Source organism: Centruroides sculpturatus, unplaced genomic scaffold (assembly GCF_000671375.1).
Source record: "Centruroides sculpturatus isolate CEXI.00-Female unplaced genomic scaffold, Cexi_2.0 scaffold1060, whole genome shotgun sequence".
Lineage (NCBI taxonomy): Eukaryota > Metazoa > Arthropoda > Arachnida > Scorpiones > Buthidae > Centruroides > Centruroides sculpturatus.
The window spans coordinates 213,280-227,832 of record NW_019385223.1 but is presented as its reverse complement, the minus strand read 5'-3'; the positions used below and the strand labels follow the sequence as shown (position 1 = coordinate 227,832).

Sequence of the window (14,553 nt, the reverse complement as noted above, 5' to 3'; positions counted from 1 at the left end):
TTCTTGATGTTATATAACAATATATATAATAGAAAATAAAAGGTTACTTTAATAGAACTAGATATGTAGAAAATGATCTCAAATAAAGCTCTTCAAGTATTTTGGATTTCATGTTATAAAAAACAATAATATAGATAATGTTTTATTTATAAAATATATTTAAAATTAGTTATTAAAATATTACCATAGTGTATTGAAGTAAAATAAGAATATAATTAGGCTTTTTTTTTTTAATATATTAAATGCTGTATCTAATGAAATATCTAATAACGTAATAACCTGCATCTATACAATACTTTTTATTGGTAAAATATGCATTTCTATGGCAATTACATATGAATTCAAATCCTTTAGAACAAACAGTCTGTTAAATTTTAATGGTGGAAGATTAAACTTATTATAATTTTTTTCAATTTGCATTAAGAACATAAATTACTTCTGATGTTATGGTCCAACATAGATCAATAATTGGCAGGTTTTGTTTCTTTTCCATTTTTTTTTTTATCCTGTTGTTCAATATATAGTCTTATTTGAAATTTTTATCTCATTTTTTTTACTTAAGTTGTTATTAAATTTATTCACTTGTCTTTTCAAGTAATTTAGTTTGTACATCTGAAGAAAACAGCAATTGTTGACAGGTTATATGGAAAAGAAAAGCCCAAAATGCATATTGCCTAATTATTTTTGCTTGTATCTTAAATAAATCGGAGATTTTACTGCAGTTCTAACATTTACTTTAATGATTTTGTAATAAAAATATAAACAGTTTGTACATCTTAAACCATATGTGAACTGCTTTCTATTTGTCTACTATAAAAACAAAGGGAGAAATGTCTAGAAGACTCCAAAGGGCAACTTAAATTAAAATATGATCAGGCTAAATCTGGACTATACTCCACATGTCAAATTAAACCAAACTGTAGTTGGCACAGCAGAATTGGGAGGTCCTGCAACATCTTCCATATAGTCTAAATTCAGCCCCCGTCGGATGTTCATTTATTCGGACCTTTAAAGAAATTTTTGGCAGGGAGAAACGCTTTGTGGATCAGGAGGAATTGGAAGATACTGTTCTGGACTACTTCAAGCAACTTGACAGGCAACAGTACTGTGAAGGGATGTTTAAACTTGTGTCGCGCTGGGATAAATGTCTCAACATTTATGGTGATTATGTTGAGAAATAAACAAAAGTATGCAGTTTTTGTGGAATGTATTAAATATTTTCTTTATTTATAAACATTAGCGTAATTTTGGCCTGTACCTTTTAATATCAGACTCCCCACATAAATCTAATTTTGTTTTGTTTTTAGTTCGAATTCTTACATTGTCTGGCTCATAGGAAATTAGGTCAATGAAGATTTAATGATGATTAATAAGATTTAGGTTGATGAAATTTGTACAGTAGATGAAAATGAGTAGATAGTGCAACGAAAGATTACATTATTGTGCCCCTATTAACATTTACTATTATTATAATTTTTCAGTATTTTAAAATAAATTTATTATTATTTATAATGAGGGTTATATCAGCACTCAGATAATTCAATTTAATTATAAATATACTTTATACTGTAAACATCAGTTTATTATATACATTCCTTTTTAATTATTATTGAAGAAATATTTTGTATATGTAATGATGTAGAAAAATGAATTGCCATTTTTGTTTAAATTTTATGCAAAGTTGTAATGTTATTTGAAAGTAACATTACTGCTTTGTATTAATATATTCAAAAATATATCTAAATAAGTTTGAATTCAAAATTAGATAGTTGTTATCTGTAGATGTAATTATTTTCAAATATAACAGTTCTTTAAAATTATTAGTAAAAATAACTAGTACATGGTAAGTAAAAAGTAGTATATATAAGAATATTAAAAGATGATAACTAGTAGTATTAATTTTGATATATTTAGGGCTGAATTTACATAGTGTGGCTACTTCAGGCTCTATTTTTAAAAGGGCTCTATTTGTTAACAACAATTTAAACCAACTATTTCAACTTTAAAACTTCAGGATACTGGATAACAAGCATAGATATCCAATAAAACCCAAAATTCCAGCATGAAATGCAAAAACTTACTTTAAAACAAATGCTTTAGGCAGTATTAAACAACCATTGTCGTGTGTTTTGTTGGGTATCTATACCATTCTTTAACTCACTATACATTTATGAAATATTATTTTACTAAATTTAATAATAATAGTAATATCTAATTGTATATCCTATAATAATAAATGTAATTAAGTATGATTTTATTCTCAAGATTTTCGGGAAGAAAGGAATCCACTTACGTAAAAACTCGAACCCGGAATGTTAAATATTCTGTTTGTCGTGTGCATTAAATTTTTAATGGGATCTTTGTATACGTATCTTTTATTTGAAATGTTATTGTATTTGGGGATGGTACCCATTAGTTTTCAGAACCTTTGCCATTGTAATTTAATTAATAAATATTGTATTTGTATAATTTCTGATGATAAGAATGATTCTGTACTTTAATTAAAACCTTTTCCTGCAAGCTTTTTATGGTAATTAACTAATTAATTAATTATTAGAATAAGCGCACAGGAGAATTCTGATATTAAGACAAAAATGTTTGTAGAAGTTTATTTTATTTCTTTATTTAGTTTAAATATCAATGTTGCCTTGTTGTTTACTTTATATAACTGCTTAATTTCAACTTAAGAACATTTTAAATATTTTTATTTTAATTGAAGAGCTTTCAGCAAATTTTTTTTTTTTAATTTGTACGTAATTTTGTTTTAAATTGCACATCTTTATTATTTAAAAGGGAAAAGAGGAAGAACAATTAAATTTATCAAAATTTTTACAATAGTTATCTAAAATCTTATCAATTACATTTTTAATCATATTCATTAATAATAATTTCACATTATTAATCTTATCAGTTATTGGATTGCCTAAAAATAAGGGTATAAACAAAGTTATTTTAAATTACATTAAAGTAATTTAATGTACAGTCGACCTCCCCTATAACACGGTAGATACGTTCCGTTCTTTATGAAATTGATGTTTTACGAGTCCTTAAATACATGAGCCAATCACAGCCCGGTATGTATGCAGTTTATGGACTACAGCTGTTTGAAAGGTTTCCTTCCATCAAATTAATCGATTCTAGACTAATTCGACTCAACATTTCCAGAATACATATAATTTTTTGGGAATAATCCATATAAACTATGCTGTAAACAAAAAATTGTAGGATTACTTACCGGGTGTGCACCATTCGACAACGCCACTTAAGCTTGTTTTCATCGTGGAGCGGTGCATTGAATGGCACTCGCATGCTTCCTGATAAATTATTTTTCTGCGAAAACTTTGCTGAACTTTGGAGACATTATTAATATAAATATAATTTTTATGGACGTTAAATAATAAATGGTTTTTAGTAGGTCCGCTGCTCGTTTAAACTCAACGGTTTGTGCAATATCCGCTATTGGTCTAGATTCGATCAATCCTGTCGCGACATGAGTCGGCGATGACGTTTTACTGAATTATACGAGTCTCTTTTAGCGTGTTTATACAAATACGTTCGCAATTTTTTCACCGTCATATAGGAATCCGAACTATATGAACCCTTTTATAGGGGGATCTACTGTACTTTAATTATTGTAATCTTCTATGGAAAGGTGGAAATTTTTTAAATAAAACATAATGTTTTACTATTATTGGGAAGGAGTGTTTTAACCTTATTAAATGTGTATTCGGTGATTTTAACATACCATACATCTCAGTATCATTTTTAAAATAGGCACTAGAGAGTCAAAAGGCAACTGAAGAGGGATTATTTTTGTAAAACAGAAAATGTATTTTGTCTGGAATTTTGTTACTCAAGATGCCAAAAAGATGTTAAAATGTGTAATAAAATGAAATACTTTTTCAAGTCTTGCACTTGTTTTTTAAAATTGCAATGCAGTTATTGTACAATTTTATATTTTAATCAATAATTTATTAAATGTGAATAAAAGTATTTAATGGATGAAATTATAGTAGAGTATCGATTATCCGAATCGATTGGGGTTGTTCAGAAAACTGATTATGTACGAAAAAATATATTAAGCTAGCCCATGTTGAAATTCGTTCAAATCCTGGCACGTCCTTAAGTGCCCTCTCATGATTGCGTTAGTACTGCCAGCTGAAACACGCACACCAACAAAAATAATATTGGAGTAGCCCAAGACATAGCCAAAGATTGCAGCGCCACAGCACTAGCAGAAATTTAAATTTGCCGACTGGAAAGCTTTCAGTTAATTGACATTCGGATAATCGATGCTCTACTGTAAATCCAAAATAGTAATGTCACAAATATGGCAGTTTTGCTAGAAATAGATGCATAAACCATCATCTTGTAATAAATTCATGAGATGGCAGCTTAATTAACTCTCTACCATTAGCCAAATTTCTTCATATCTTATTATTAATTAGCCTTAATATAGCCTGATAAAATTCCAGCAGATTATTTGATAGTAAAAATAAATCTATTTCTTACAGTCTAAAATCATATTGTCAGACAAATCAAACTGGCAAACTAATTTCGTAATTTGAAAAAATTGTAGTCTTATAATTCCCACCTTCGTCTGTCCAGTTGTCTATCTGTCCTTCCTTAATTAATCTCAAGAACAGTGTTAAATACATGAGATTCAAGACCAGATGTGGAAAACTTAGGGGGCAAGATACCCTGATTGATTATATATGAACTTGTGATCTAGACAGGAAGTAATATGATTTCGATTAAAAAAATTAACCTCAGAACAAAATTACATAGATGACTGGCATGACTGTTGTTATCAGAAAAAGTATGATGTAGAGGTGCAAGACTACTAATTTGAGATCAAGAGCATATATTTTAAAGTATAAGTAAATAAAAAAATTGCAGCTCGGCATTGTGACGACGTCACAATAATTTTAGCTCATAATTGTTTACAGACATACTGATAAAAATATTAAGATATAGTATTTTAATGTTTTCAAAGAATTAATCAGTAAATGAAAGCATAAATTAATGAAATGTAGAAAATAAAAATGTCTCTTAAAATAATGTGCTTTATAAATTCCATAATATAGGGCCATTTAAATTTGAATAAACTACATGATTTATATTTTTATCTTTCTTCCCTTTATATAAAGTTATTAATTTTTATAGTTGCTGTTTGGTGATAAAAGGAAATTGCTTATTTATAAATATTTTTGACTTTGAATAATTAATAAATCATTAATAATATAAATTTCCATTATAATTAAGCATTACTTTTGTTGAAATTGTTTTGGTTTAAAATTTTTTCTTAATAGTAATTAGGAAATTACAATTTAAAGTTGTTTTTTTTTTCTATATTTTTACAGAAGATTCCTTACAATGTTTACTGCTTTAAAGAAATTAGTCAGTAGCAATGATTCTGTTGGAATTAAAGGGCAACCTCCGCCTGGTATGCAGGCTATGGGACAGAGCCTACAAAGAAAATTTGCAAGAGGAGTTCAGTATAACAGTTAGTATGTTTATAAATTTATTCGCAATATATTTTCTAGAAGAATATATAAGTAACTATTTTAATAGTTTAAAATTTATGAAAATAAGTCCAGTTTATTGGGATTTATCATAAATTTTATTATCCTTTTCAGATTCTTTTTGTCTTTATAAACTTACTATTTCATATGTAAAAACAAATAGAAGATACTTTAAAATATTAAGAAAGAATTAAATTAAAGATTCAAGTTAGCATGCATTGACTATTATTACACTCCATAGTTTTGTGTATAATTACAATAACTACAAAATTTTCTATATTCTGTAACCTAAGCACTTTAGGATACGTATCATCCATCTTCAGAGTTAGAGAAACATCCGAAGTTTCCTATTCCGTTAATTGCTGCTACTATTTTGAACACTTTGTATTATTAAATTCAAATCAGAATTTGTTGGAGAATTAAGAACATGAAGGGTCAGATTCCATTTTAAAAATGTAGATGAGGCATTCAAAATAGAAGTAGCACTTGATGGAATTTGGAATATTCACTCTGAAAATGGACCAGGTGTATCCAAAAGTGCTTAGGTTATAAATTATAGAAAATTTTATAATACTCCAGAAGAAGCCGATAGTTATTGTAATTCTAGAATGAATTATCTATAGTTGCGGAATTTTTTTAAATATATTTTCTTCTCATATTCTATGCATAATGTTGTATTCTTGTATTTGGCATAATGTTTGCAATAAAGGAGATGTAAATTACATTTCATATAACAATTGTTTTAATCATTTATTAATTTCAAAATATATGCAATTGATATTTTATATTCAATTTTATTCTACAAGTAATTAGACTTATTATACTTTTCAACTATCATCCCACCCCTGTAACAGGGTAGGCATGTGTAACACTGTACAGTGTTACACATGCCTACCCTGAAATTACATAAAATGCATAGCCTCAATTAACTCCCTTAATTTTACTAAGAAATAATACACAACATGGAGTACTGAACATTACATTATTTTATTAATTACGTGCATCATAATGTACACAGCAGCAACATAAACAGTATTGTTTGCTATGCAACACTTCAGAAATAACAATGAATCATTCTGTTTTCCAAGGGTTAGATCCTAGCATTGTGTTTAGCATAATGTTGTTGTAAACACTTCCAAAAACACCCGCAATCCCATGTAACATGTAATGATTACCTCCATAACCACTCAACTGTGTGTGTTAAGTAATTTGTGGACATAAATAAAATTTGATTGGTGTTTTCTTTAAATAAATTTTACAATATTATAATCAGCCTTTGAAAAATAAGGATTATTGTTCAAAATGCATTATTCTGCATTGTTCGTTGTGCAAAATTGAAAATTAATCCTTCAAATAAAATTGCTATAAGTCAAACATTGTCTTGTTTTTTTCATTTATTATAAAAAAGTTAAAATTAAAGTAGCAGCATAATTCACACGTTTTTACTACATTTAACATAAAAAATTTTAACATTAATTTTAAATTATTCCTAAATAATAATAATAATAATTAAAACACAAATAAGCTTTTTAATAAATATAGGTTTTTATTTTATGTATAACTTTTATACTGGAATTAATTCTTTTCTTCTAGTTTCTGTAAAGTGTACATTATAATTTTATTCTCTATTTGAGTTTCTTTATAAATGTGAAAATAAATACCCTAATTTCTTCACCAATACATAAATGTTTTGCCAACTCAAGAGAATTGTACCATTTAGAATGAAGAGTGAAACACGGTACGGTTTTGTTTTATGCAGGAGTTGCATATATCAGCAGGTACCACAAATGAAATTTTGTATAAATTTATGCTTCATTTCAAGCTTGTTATACACTTATGCAACCATTTACAATTAACAGAAGAACATTAAAATGTATTTAAAACATTTCACTTATGTTTTTACTACAATAACATTTTATTCCAATGTTTCTGAATGTACAAAACAAAATTTTATTATACATACCTTATTCTGAATATATGTACAGTATTTTATACATAGTATACTCAAGTAATACATATAAGCCCAGGCATTCACTATGATGATTAGCATCCTGGAGTTCCTTGAGTTCAGAATGTCAGATGATGGTAAAGCACCAGTTTATTCACAGTATTATATTTACATATTAGGATTTTTTATTAAATTTATTCTGATCTTTACATTTATAAATTAATTAATTACTATTATATTTATTATTTGTGCTAATCAGTAAAAGATTAAATTTTTTCATGTAAAATTTTGATAAATAAATAATAGTTTATTTAATTTTGCATATATGTTTATTTTATAGTGAAAATTATCATTAAGGGGGATCGAAATGTAGGAAAAAGTTGTCTCTTCCTTAGATTACAGGGTCAAAAATTTAAAGAAGAATATATACCTACTGAAGAAATACAAGTAAGTCAGTTACATTTAATAAAACAATATAAATTAATATCGTAAAATGCATTATAAATTGTAAAGAAATCTTCAATCTGAAAATTTGCATGAATTTTGCTTTATCAGAGGAGTCAGTCATATTAACATACCCTGTAAACTTTTCTTAGTAATTTCAGATCTCTTAACCCATCTTCACCGAGAGAATCTTTTGAAGACGACACTTCTAGGTGTTTAAAATGCTCATACATAACATAAAAACATCATACATAACAGAATAATATCAAAAAGCATTTCTGGCCATTTCAACTTAGATACGTTGAATAGGTTTTTCATTTCTCAAAGATAACAATTCTAGATGTTTTAGTTTGACTGTGTTGAATGAAATTAGAATACCTCAAAGTGTAATATTCTAGAACTAAACATAATAAAATGTGTTGCAAATAATTGTTAGATTTATAGATTCTGTTTTTAAATCTTTCTAACACTGTATTATTTTATCATGAATAGTTTTATAATGCTAAAGATCATTCAGGAACTAGTAAATTATATTCATTTATATAAAAAGATAATTGACAATAGTGTGTCACAATTTCCACTGTCTGAATCTTGAATTTCTCGGTGGACAATCCCTTGTTTTAATAATGTTATATTTCACTCAAGAAAAATATATAGATAATGCTTGTTTATTTATCTATTTGTTTATTGTATTAAAGTTAAAGTCTTATTCTAATTCATACCATAAACCACCATGGTATAGTCCGTAAAAACAGATATTTGGCTCACAACAAACATATCCTGTTTCTTGAAATTTTAAAGTGATTGGTCCCAGTTTGGATGTGAGTCACCATGGAATGGCTCATGCAAACTGACATTCAGCCTACCACGATATGCATTTTATAATTCTAATTTGTAAATAACTGGTCAAAACTTGACCTAAGTGTCCAGAATGGAAATCATATTGAACTAAGTGTCCAGAATGGAAACTGATGCCTAAACATCTTTGGTCATCCAGCCAGCAATATACATGTACTGTACTGTAGAGTACATATGTGGGCTTATATTTGGTATACATTCCCAAGCCAAAACTTATTGCAAGTCTAGTGCTGCCTGTGAACTATTAACATATGAATTATGATGATAATTTGGAAATTTTATTTTAGTCCTATGTGTGTATATTTCAACTGTCTTGCTGTCGGTCTGCTTTAGCCAGAAACTTAAAAATAGTTGTATAATTTCATACAATTTAAAAGGTATCGCCATAAAATTTAATAACACTTACTTTCAATGCACGGATCTCTTCATTCTTATAGTCAGCTGATATTCCTAATACAAGAATCATTATATAACTTTTTACATATTAAGAGAAGAGCTTTTTCATAATTTTACATAATTTTGCAATGATTTTTAGATATATATTTTTTTACTTTTTGCCCTTTGGGTATTAAGAGGGCCTTTTAGCAAGCACATCGTGAGTTTGGCCAAGCCCACTATGAGGGTGACCAGAATCTGCCATATCTAGGATAGACCACTTCCCAAAAAATTCCAGATTCATTTCCAGGTTCTCAGATTGGCCTTAACTGCTTAAACATCAGGATTCATTGGTTTTTGAAGCACTATTGTTAATTATTTCCTTATCAGAATAAAATTTAATTACATTATTAAATTTTATATTTAAAATGTGATTTTTTTTTTTTATTTTAAATATAATTTAAACATTACTTTTATAACTTTAAAGATTTCAATAAGGAAAATATTAATAAACTAGCAGGTAGGCCCGGCATTGCTCGGGGAAACTAACTGATAGGGAAGATTAACATTATTACATTATAGTCAACCTTACCCGTTTTCACAGAATGCAAGAATTGGGTCACCCTGTTTCCGGACTGATCAGAGAATTTTTAGATGGGTCTAAAAATATGTTCGATTTCCCGCAAAAACGAAAAATCTGCATCTGCCTCTTGCACGTCACTTTCTCTTAACAATTCCATTGTTGATGGAAGTGTTAAGCCTTAATCCTGTCTCTCTTCCCAGGGGAATTTCGAAAAATCCCTTCTTAGTGTGCATTTTCGTGACGTACCCTATCTGTGTACCAAATTTCAACTTTCAACTCCTAACCGTTTGGGCTCTGCACTTATTATTATTATCATCAACCCATCTCGATTATATATATAGATGTGTTTACATTTAGGTAACAAGTATTCAGTGGAATTATAAAGCAACAGATGATGTCGTGAAAGTTGAAGTATGGGATGTGGTGGATAAAGGAAAGAAAAGAAAAAAAATTGAGGGACTTAAATTGGATAATTCAGTTATTGAAGTATGTGTTTATTATCTAAAAAAACAGTTAATAATTTTAAAATTATCAATTTTAAGCTAATTTAAATATTTTATGTATGATTTAGTCGGCAGAAAAACCTGCACTTGATGCTGAGTTTATAGATGTATACAAAGGAACAAATGGTGTTATCATGATGATGGATATCACTAAACAATGGTATGTTATGCAGATATTTCATTATTTTAATATATTAATCATGCTGATATTTGTGTGTTATGTATAAGTGTTCTGAATAAACTGGGTAATTCTTTTTTTATTTAATATTTATTATCTGAAGTTTAAACCAAGATCAAGCATAGTTTGATCTTGGTTTAAATTTTATATATTTTTTGCTATTTAAATATTTTTTGAAACAGTAATAATCTGTCTAGGTGTTTCTTTAATGAGAAAATTATTCTCCTCTGTTGTATTGTAACTAAATACCAAGACACAAGAATATTCAAAGATGCATATACTAAAATTAAAAATATAAATAATTTGAATACAAAAACAAACTAATTTGGAGTCTTCTAAGTGTTTCTTGAACCATAGAAACATAATTAAATACAAATACAGTCAACTTTTTTCATAGAATCTGCTTATTGTAATCAGTTTGGGACTTGTCCAGTGGCATCTAATATAGGGGTGCAGTTGCATGAGAGGTTGCAGCACACAACATTAGTAGAATCATTTTTATTTTGTATAATGTTTTAATTGGCACTTAGGCTTTTTAGGTGTTGTACTAAGAACTGCTTCTTAGATGAATTATAAAGGAGTCATTATTATAATGATTAATTAATTATTAATTAGTTAAATTATAGAGTTTAGTTTAAAGATACATGGTTAAGCTATCCACCTACAGATCAAATTCCATAATTTAATTATTTTTAGCTTAAAAATAATCTGGATTTTCAATATTTATTTATTCTACATAATAAACATGTCATATTATGTTTTTATTAGGACCTTTGCTTACGTTCAACGAGAAATCCAATTAGTTCCTCTTCACATTCCTATATTAGTGTTGGCCAATCACAGGGACATGGGTCATCACAGAACAGTGACGGAAGATCAAGTTAGATATTTTATCGAAGGCCTTGATAGGTAGTGTTTTATACCCGAGCGATACATATTTAAATATTATAAGAATCTTTCTAAAATGTTACTTTTTAGACCCGAAGGTAGTGCTCAGATAAGATACGCCGAAGCATCAATGAGAAATGGATTTGGTTTGAAGTTCCTTCATAAATTCTTTAATTTACCATTTTTGCAATTACAGGTAAATATATGCCTTTAAATAATGATTGCAAGAAATATATTAACTTACTATTGTTTTAGATTTTTTTTTTTTTAATTTTTACAAATAATTTAACTTATTTTTCTTCCACAGAGAGAGACATTATTAAAACAACTTGAAATAAATTCTCAGGAGATTAACGCAACTTCAGAAGAATTAGATTTCTTACAAGAATCTGAAGACCAAAATTATGATCTGTAAGTGACAAATTTAATAAATTTTTACTTGATATTATTTTATTGAGATTTTCATTTTTTCTGTATTACGAATTACGGGTTGTTTTAGGGTCAGTGAAGGTGTTTTCGGTAAAAATGTTTGAGACAAAATTTTCTTAATTTAGTTTTGAATTAAAGTCAAAGTTTAATCCAAAACTAAATTTAAAAATTTGACTTCTGGTCAGGATAACCCATTTCTGGCCAGTTCTGAAGCTGAATATAATCACCATTAGAGCATACCTGATTTACTTAACAAAATTTTTATGATTTTTGATGAAAACTCTCTTCCTTTCATGCTAAAAGTAGTTTATGGATAGTCTGGGTCATCCTGTATATAAGTACTGATGAATGTGATTGACTTACTGATGAACTATTTATTGAAAGAATAATTTCTATTCATTGCACTGAGATGGCTTTTTTAAGTTTTACAACCAATTAAAAATTTTCTTGTTTTCTTGAAAAGGAAAGATGATATGACAAGGAAGAATGTTGTTATAAGAGAATACCACTCTTTCTGTTCTACAAAAATTTCTTGTTTAATGTACGTTAGATTTAAAAAGAAAGAAAAACTGACAAAAATATTTGTATTCACTGTTTTTGAAGTTGTGGATAATAATGTGGATTCTCATATATACATATTATGCTTGTTAAAATTTGAAAAGTGAATTATTTTGAAATTTGTCAGTTCATCATCAGTCCATTTAAGCTTCTCCTGTTTGAATTCATTTAAAATTTGTTTTAAGTTTGTAATTATTCAAATTCTCAACAATAATAATTTCTTTAATCCAAACTATAGTATTTAATCATTCAGATATCCATATAAAAATTTAAAACAATTATATTATATTTTGAGTATTTAACGTGTGTTTTCATGTTTTTCTAAAAATTTTCTTATGTAATTTTAACAGCTTTTTAGAAGCGTTAACAAATAGAAGACGGCAAGTGGCAGAACAGTTGTCGCAGCCGGTCAAACCAAACGAGATACAAAATGGTCTCCCACCAAGTTCTTCCATACCTAACTGTATGAAAATTTCTGTTTTTATATATATATATATATACTTAATTACTTCACTATCCAAAATTGACACTGGATAATTTTTTAAAATAGGAAAAAATTTTTAAAAATTACAAATATTTATCACAAATAAAACCACTAAAAGATGTGTACTTTAAATTAGTTGTGAATCATCAGGCTACTACTCAGTCTGTCAGTTCACCAACCGGAACGCCAAGAAGTGTTTCTGTACCGGTCAGTTTAAATCAGACGGTTAATTCTACGGTCTTGCCATCGACAAATGTACAGCAGCCTCAGTTATCTAGTCCATTGCCTTCTGTGGTAAAGTTGATTTAACATTAAATTTGTTGCATATTAAGGTATTTATCGTAAATGAAACTATCGATTTCTTTTAATTAGGAACAAAAACAGGAAAGTTTTATATCACGGTTATTTAGTAAATCATCAAATAATGTTAATACTAATACTAATACTCCGGTTGTAGAAGAAACTAAAAATGGTATGTGATTGTAAATATATTTCAAAGCTGATATTATAGATTGAAATTTGATTTTAAAAAATTTGTTGCAAATTTATTTAGAGCCAATTCCAACAACTTCCGATCAGCCTGTACAAAGAGTAGAGGATTTTGTCCCCGAGGACTTAGATTATTCTTTTAATTCTTTCTTAGAAGAGGCTGCTATGTCTAAACTGGAAATAGATACTGGTATGCCTGCTGTCGAAGAGGAAAGTGAAAGGTAACAACAGCACAAATGTTTTAACTTATGCTATTTTTTTAAGTTGAAGTGAAATGATGGTTGCATAAAAATAACAATCATTATACTTTCGGTCTAATGTTAATTCAGTATATAAAAAATAATAATAAAATTTTATTATGTTACTTTTTTGATAGTTGAATTTTAATTAAGACAAACTGGAAAATCCAATTAGGCTATGGATTTATACAAAAATTTAGTTTAAATTTTTAAAAAATTAGGAAAGAAATTAATATTTTCTCATTTATTAGCATATATTTTGAACCGATTCGAACGTGTATATGTTTACAGTAACAGATTTAAGCAATATATTATAGCAACACTCTGCAATTTAGATCTTAAAAAATTAATTTTTTTAGAAATTTAAGGTTTTTTCTTTTAACTCTTGGACAGAAATTTAGATTCTGAAAAGATACAATGTTGTAAAATCTTTCAGTTTAATGCCATAATTTTTAAAAGTTGTATAATTTTTTAAAGACGTCTGTCCTAGAATTTCATTGGTTCCTTTTATTAAAGCAGAAATATCTAATAGTTATTTAATAAGGGCATTAAACTCTGAATGTTAATTGTAATAAAATTACCAATACTTTCAACAAGTAATTGAAAGGTAGCAGAAGTAATCATAAAGCACAGTTTATTAACATTAAATTCAAATACCTAATTTCCAATTTGTTGGGCTAGTAATCTAATTAACTAGTAATTAATTATATAAGTTGGCTTAAAGGCAGTTAGGCTACCATCTTACATCACTAATAGTAATTAGAAATTAAATTTAAATAAGTTAAACAATTTAAGAATAATCTGGAAGAGACAATTGATCGTGAATAGAGCTTGAAACTGCATCTTCTGCATACTTTGATTCATCCTGTATAAACAGATACGGGAGTTCCCCTACTTATGAACATTTGACTTACAAACTTTCAGACTTATTAACAATTTGATGTATATCTAAAATTTAAATTTTGCGTGAATTCAGAATTTTTCTTGCCAATCATAGGGTGGTGTCGAAGTCAGTCTTTAGCCAGTAATAAATATATAATGTGGATTTATTT

At 27.7% G+C, this 14,553-nt stretch overlaps 1 protein-coding gene across 3 annotated transcripts in view; it reads left to right on the top strand.

Moving 5' to 3' along the window:
- LOC111636359 (rab-like protein 6) overlaps positions 1–14,553 on the top strand; it is a 45,580-nt gene that overhangs the window by 13,620 nt on the left and 17,407 nt on the right. For 2 of the 3 annotated variants that reach the window (XM_023381590.1, XM_023381592.1), the window contains exons 2-12: positions 5,364–5,506; positions 7,814–7,920; positions 10,091–10,219; positions 10,305–10,396; positions 11,183–11,323; positions 11,393–11,498; positions 11,610–11,713; positions 12,640–12,752; positions 12,910–13,067; positions 13,146–13,245; positions 13,327–13,483. In XM_023381590.1, the coding sequence (XP_023237358.1) occupies positions 5,377–5,506; positions 7,814–7,920; positions 10,091–10,219; positions 10,305–10,396; positions 11,183–11,323; positions 11,393–11,498; positions 11,610–11,713; positions 12,640–12,752; positions 12,910–13,067; positions 13,146–13,245; positions 13,327–13,483 (1,337 nt within the window). In that variant the 5' untranslated portion in view covers positions 5,364–5,376. Of the gene's footprint in view, positions 1–5,363; positions 5,511–7,813; positions 7,921–10,090; positions 10,220–10,304; positions 10,397–11,182; positions 11,324–11,392; positions 11,499–11,609; positions 11,714–12,639; positions 12,753–12,909; positions 13,068–13,145; positions 13,246–13,326; positions 13,484–14,553 lie in introns of all 3 variants that reach the window. The other variant, XM_023381591.1, reaches the window with a different exon arrangement.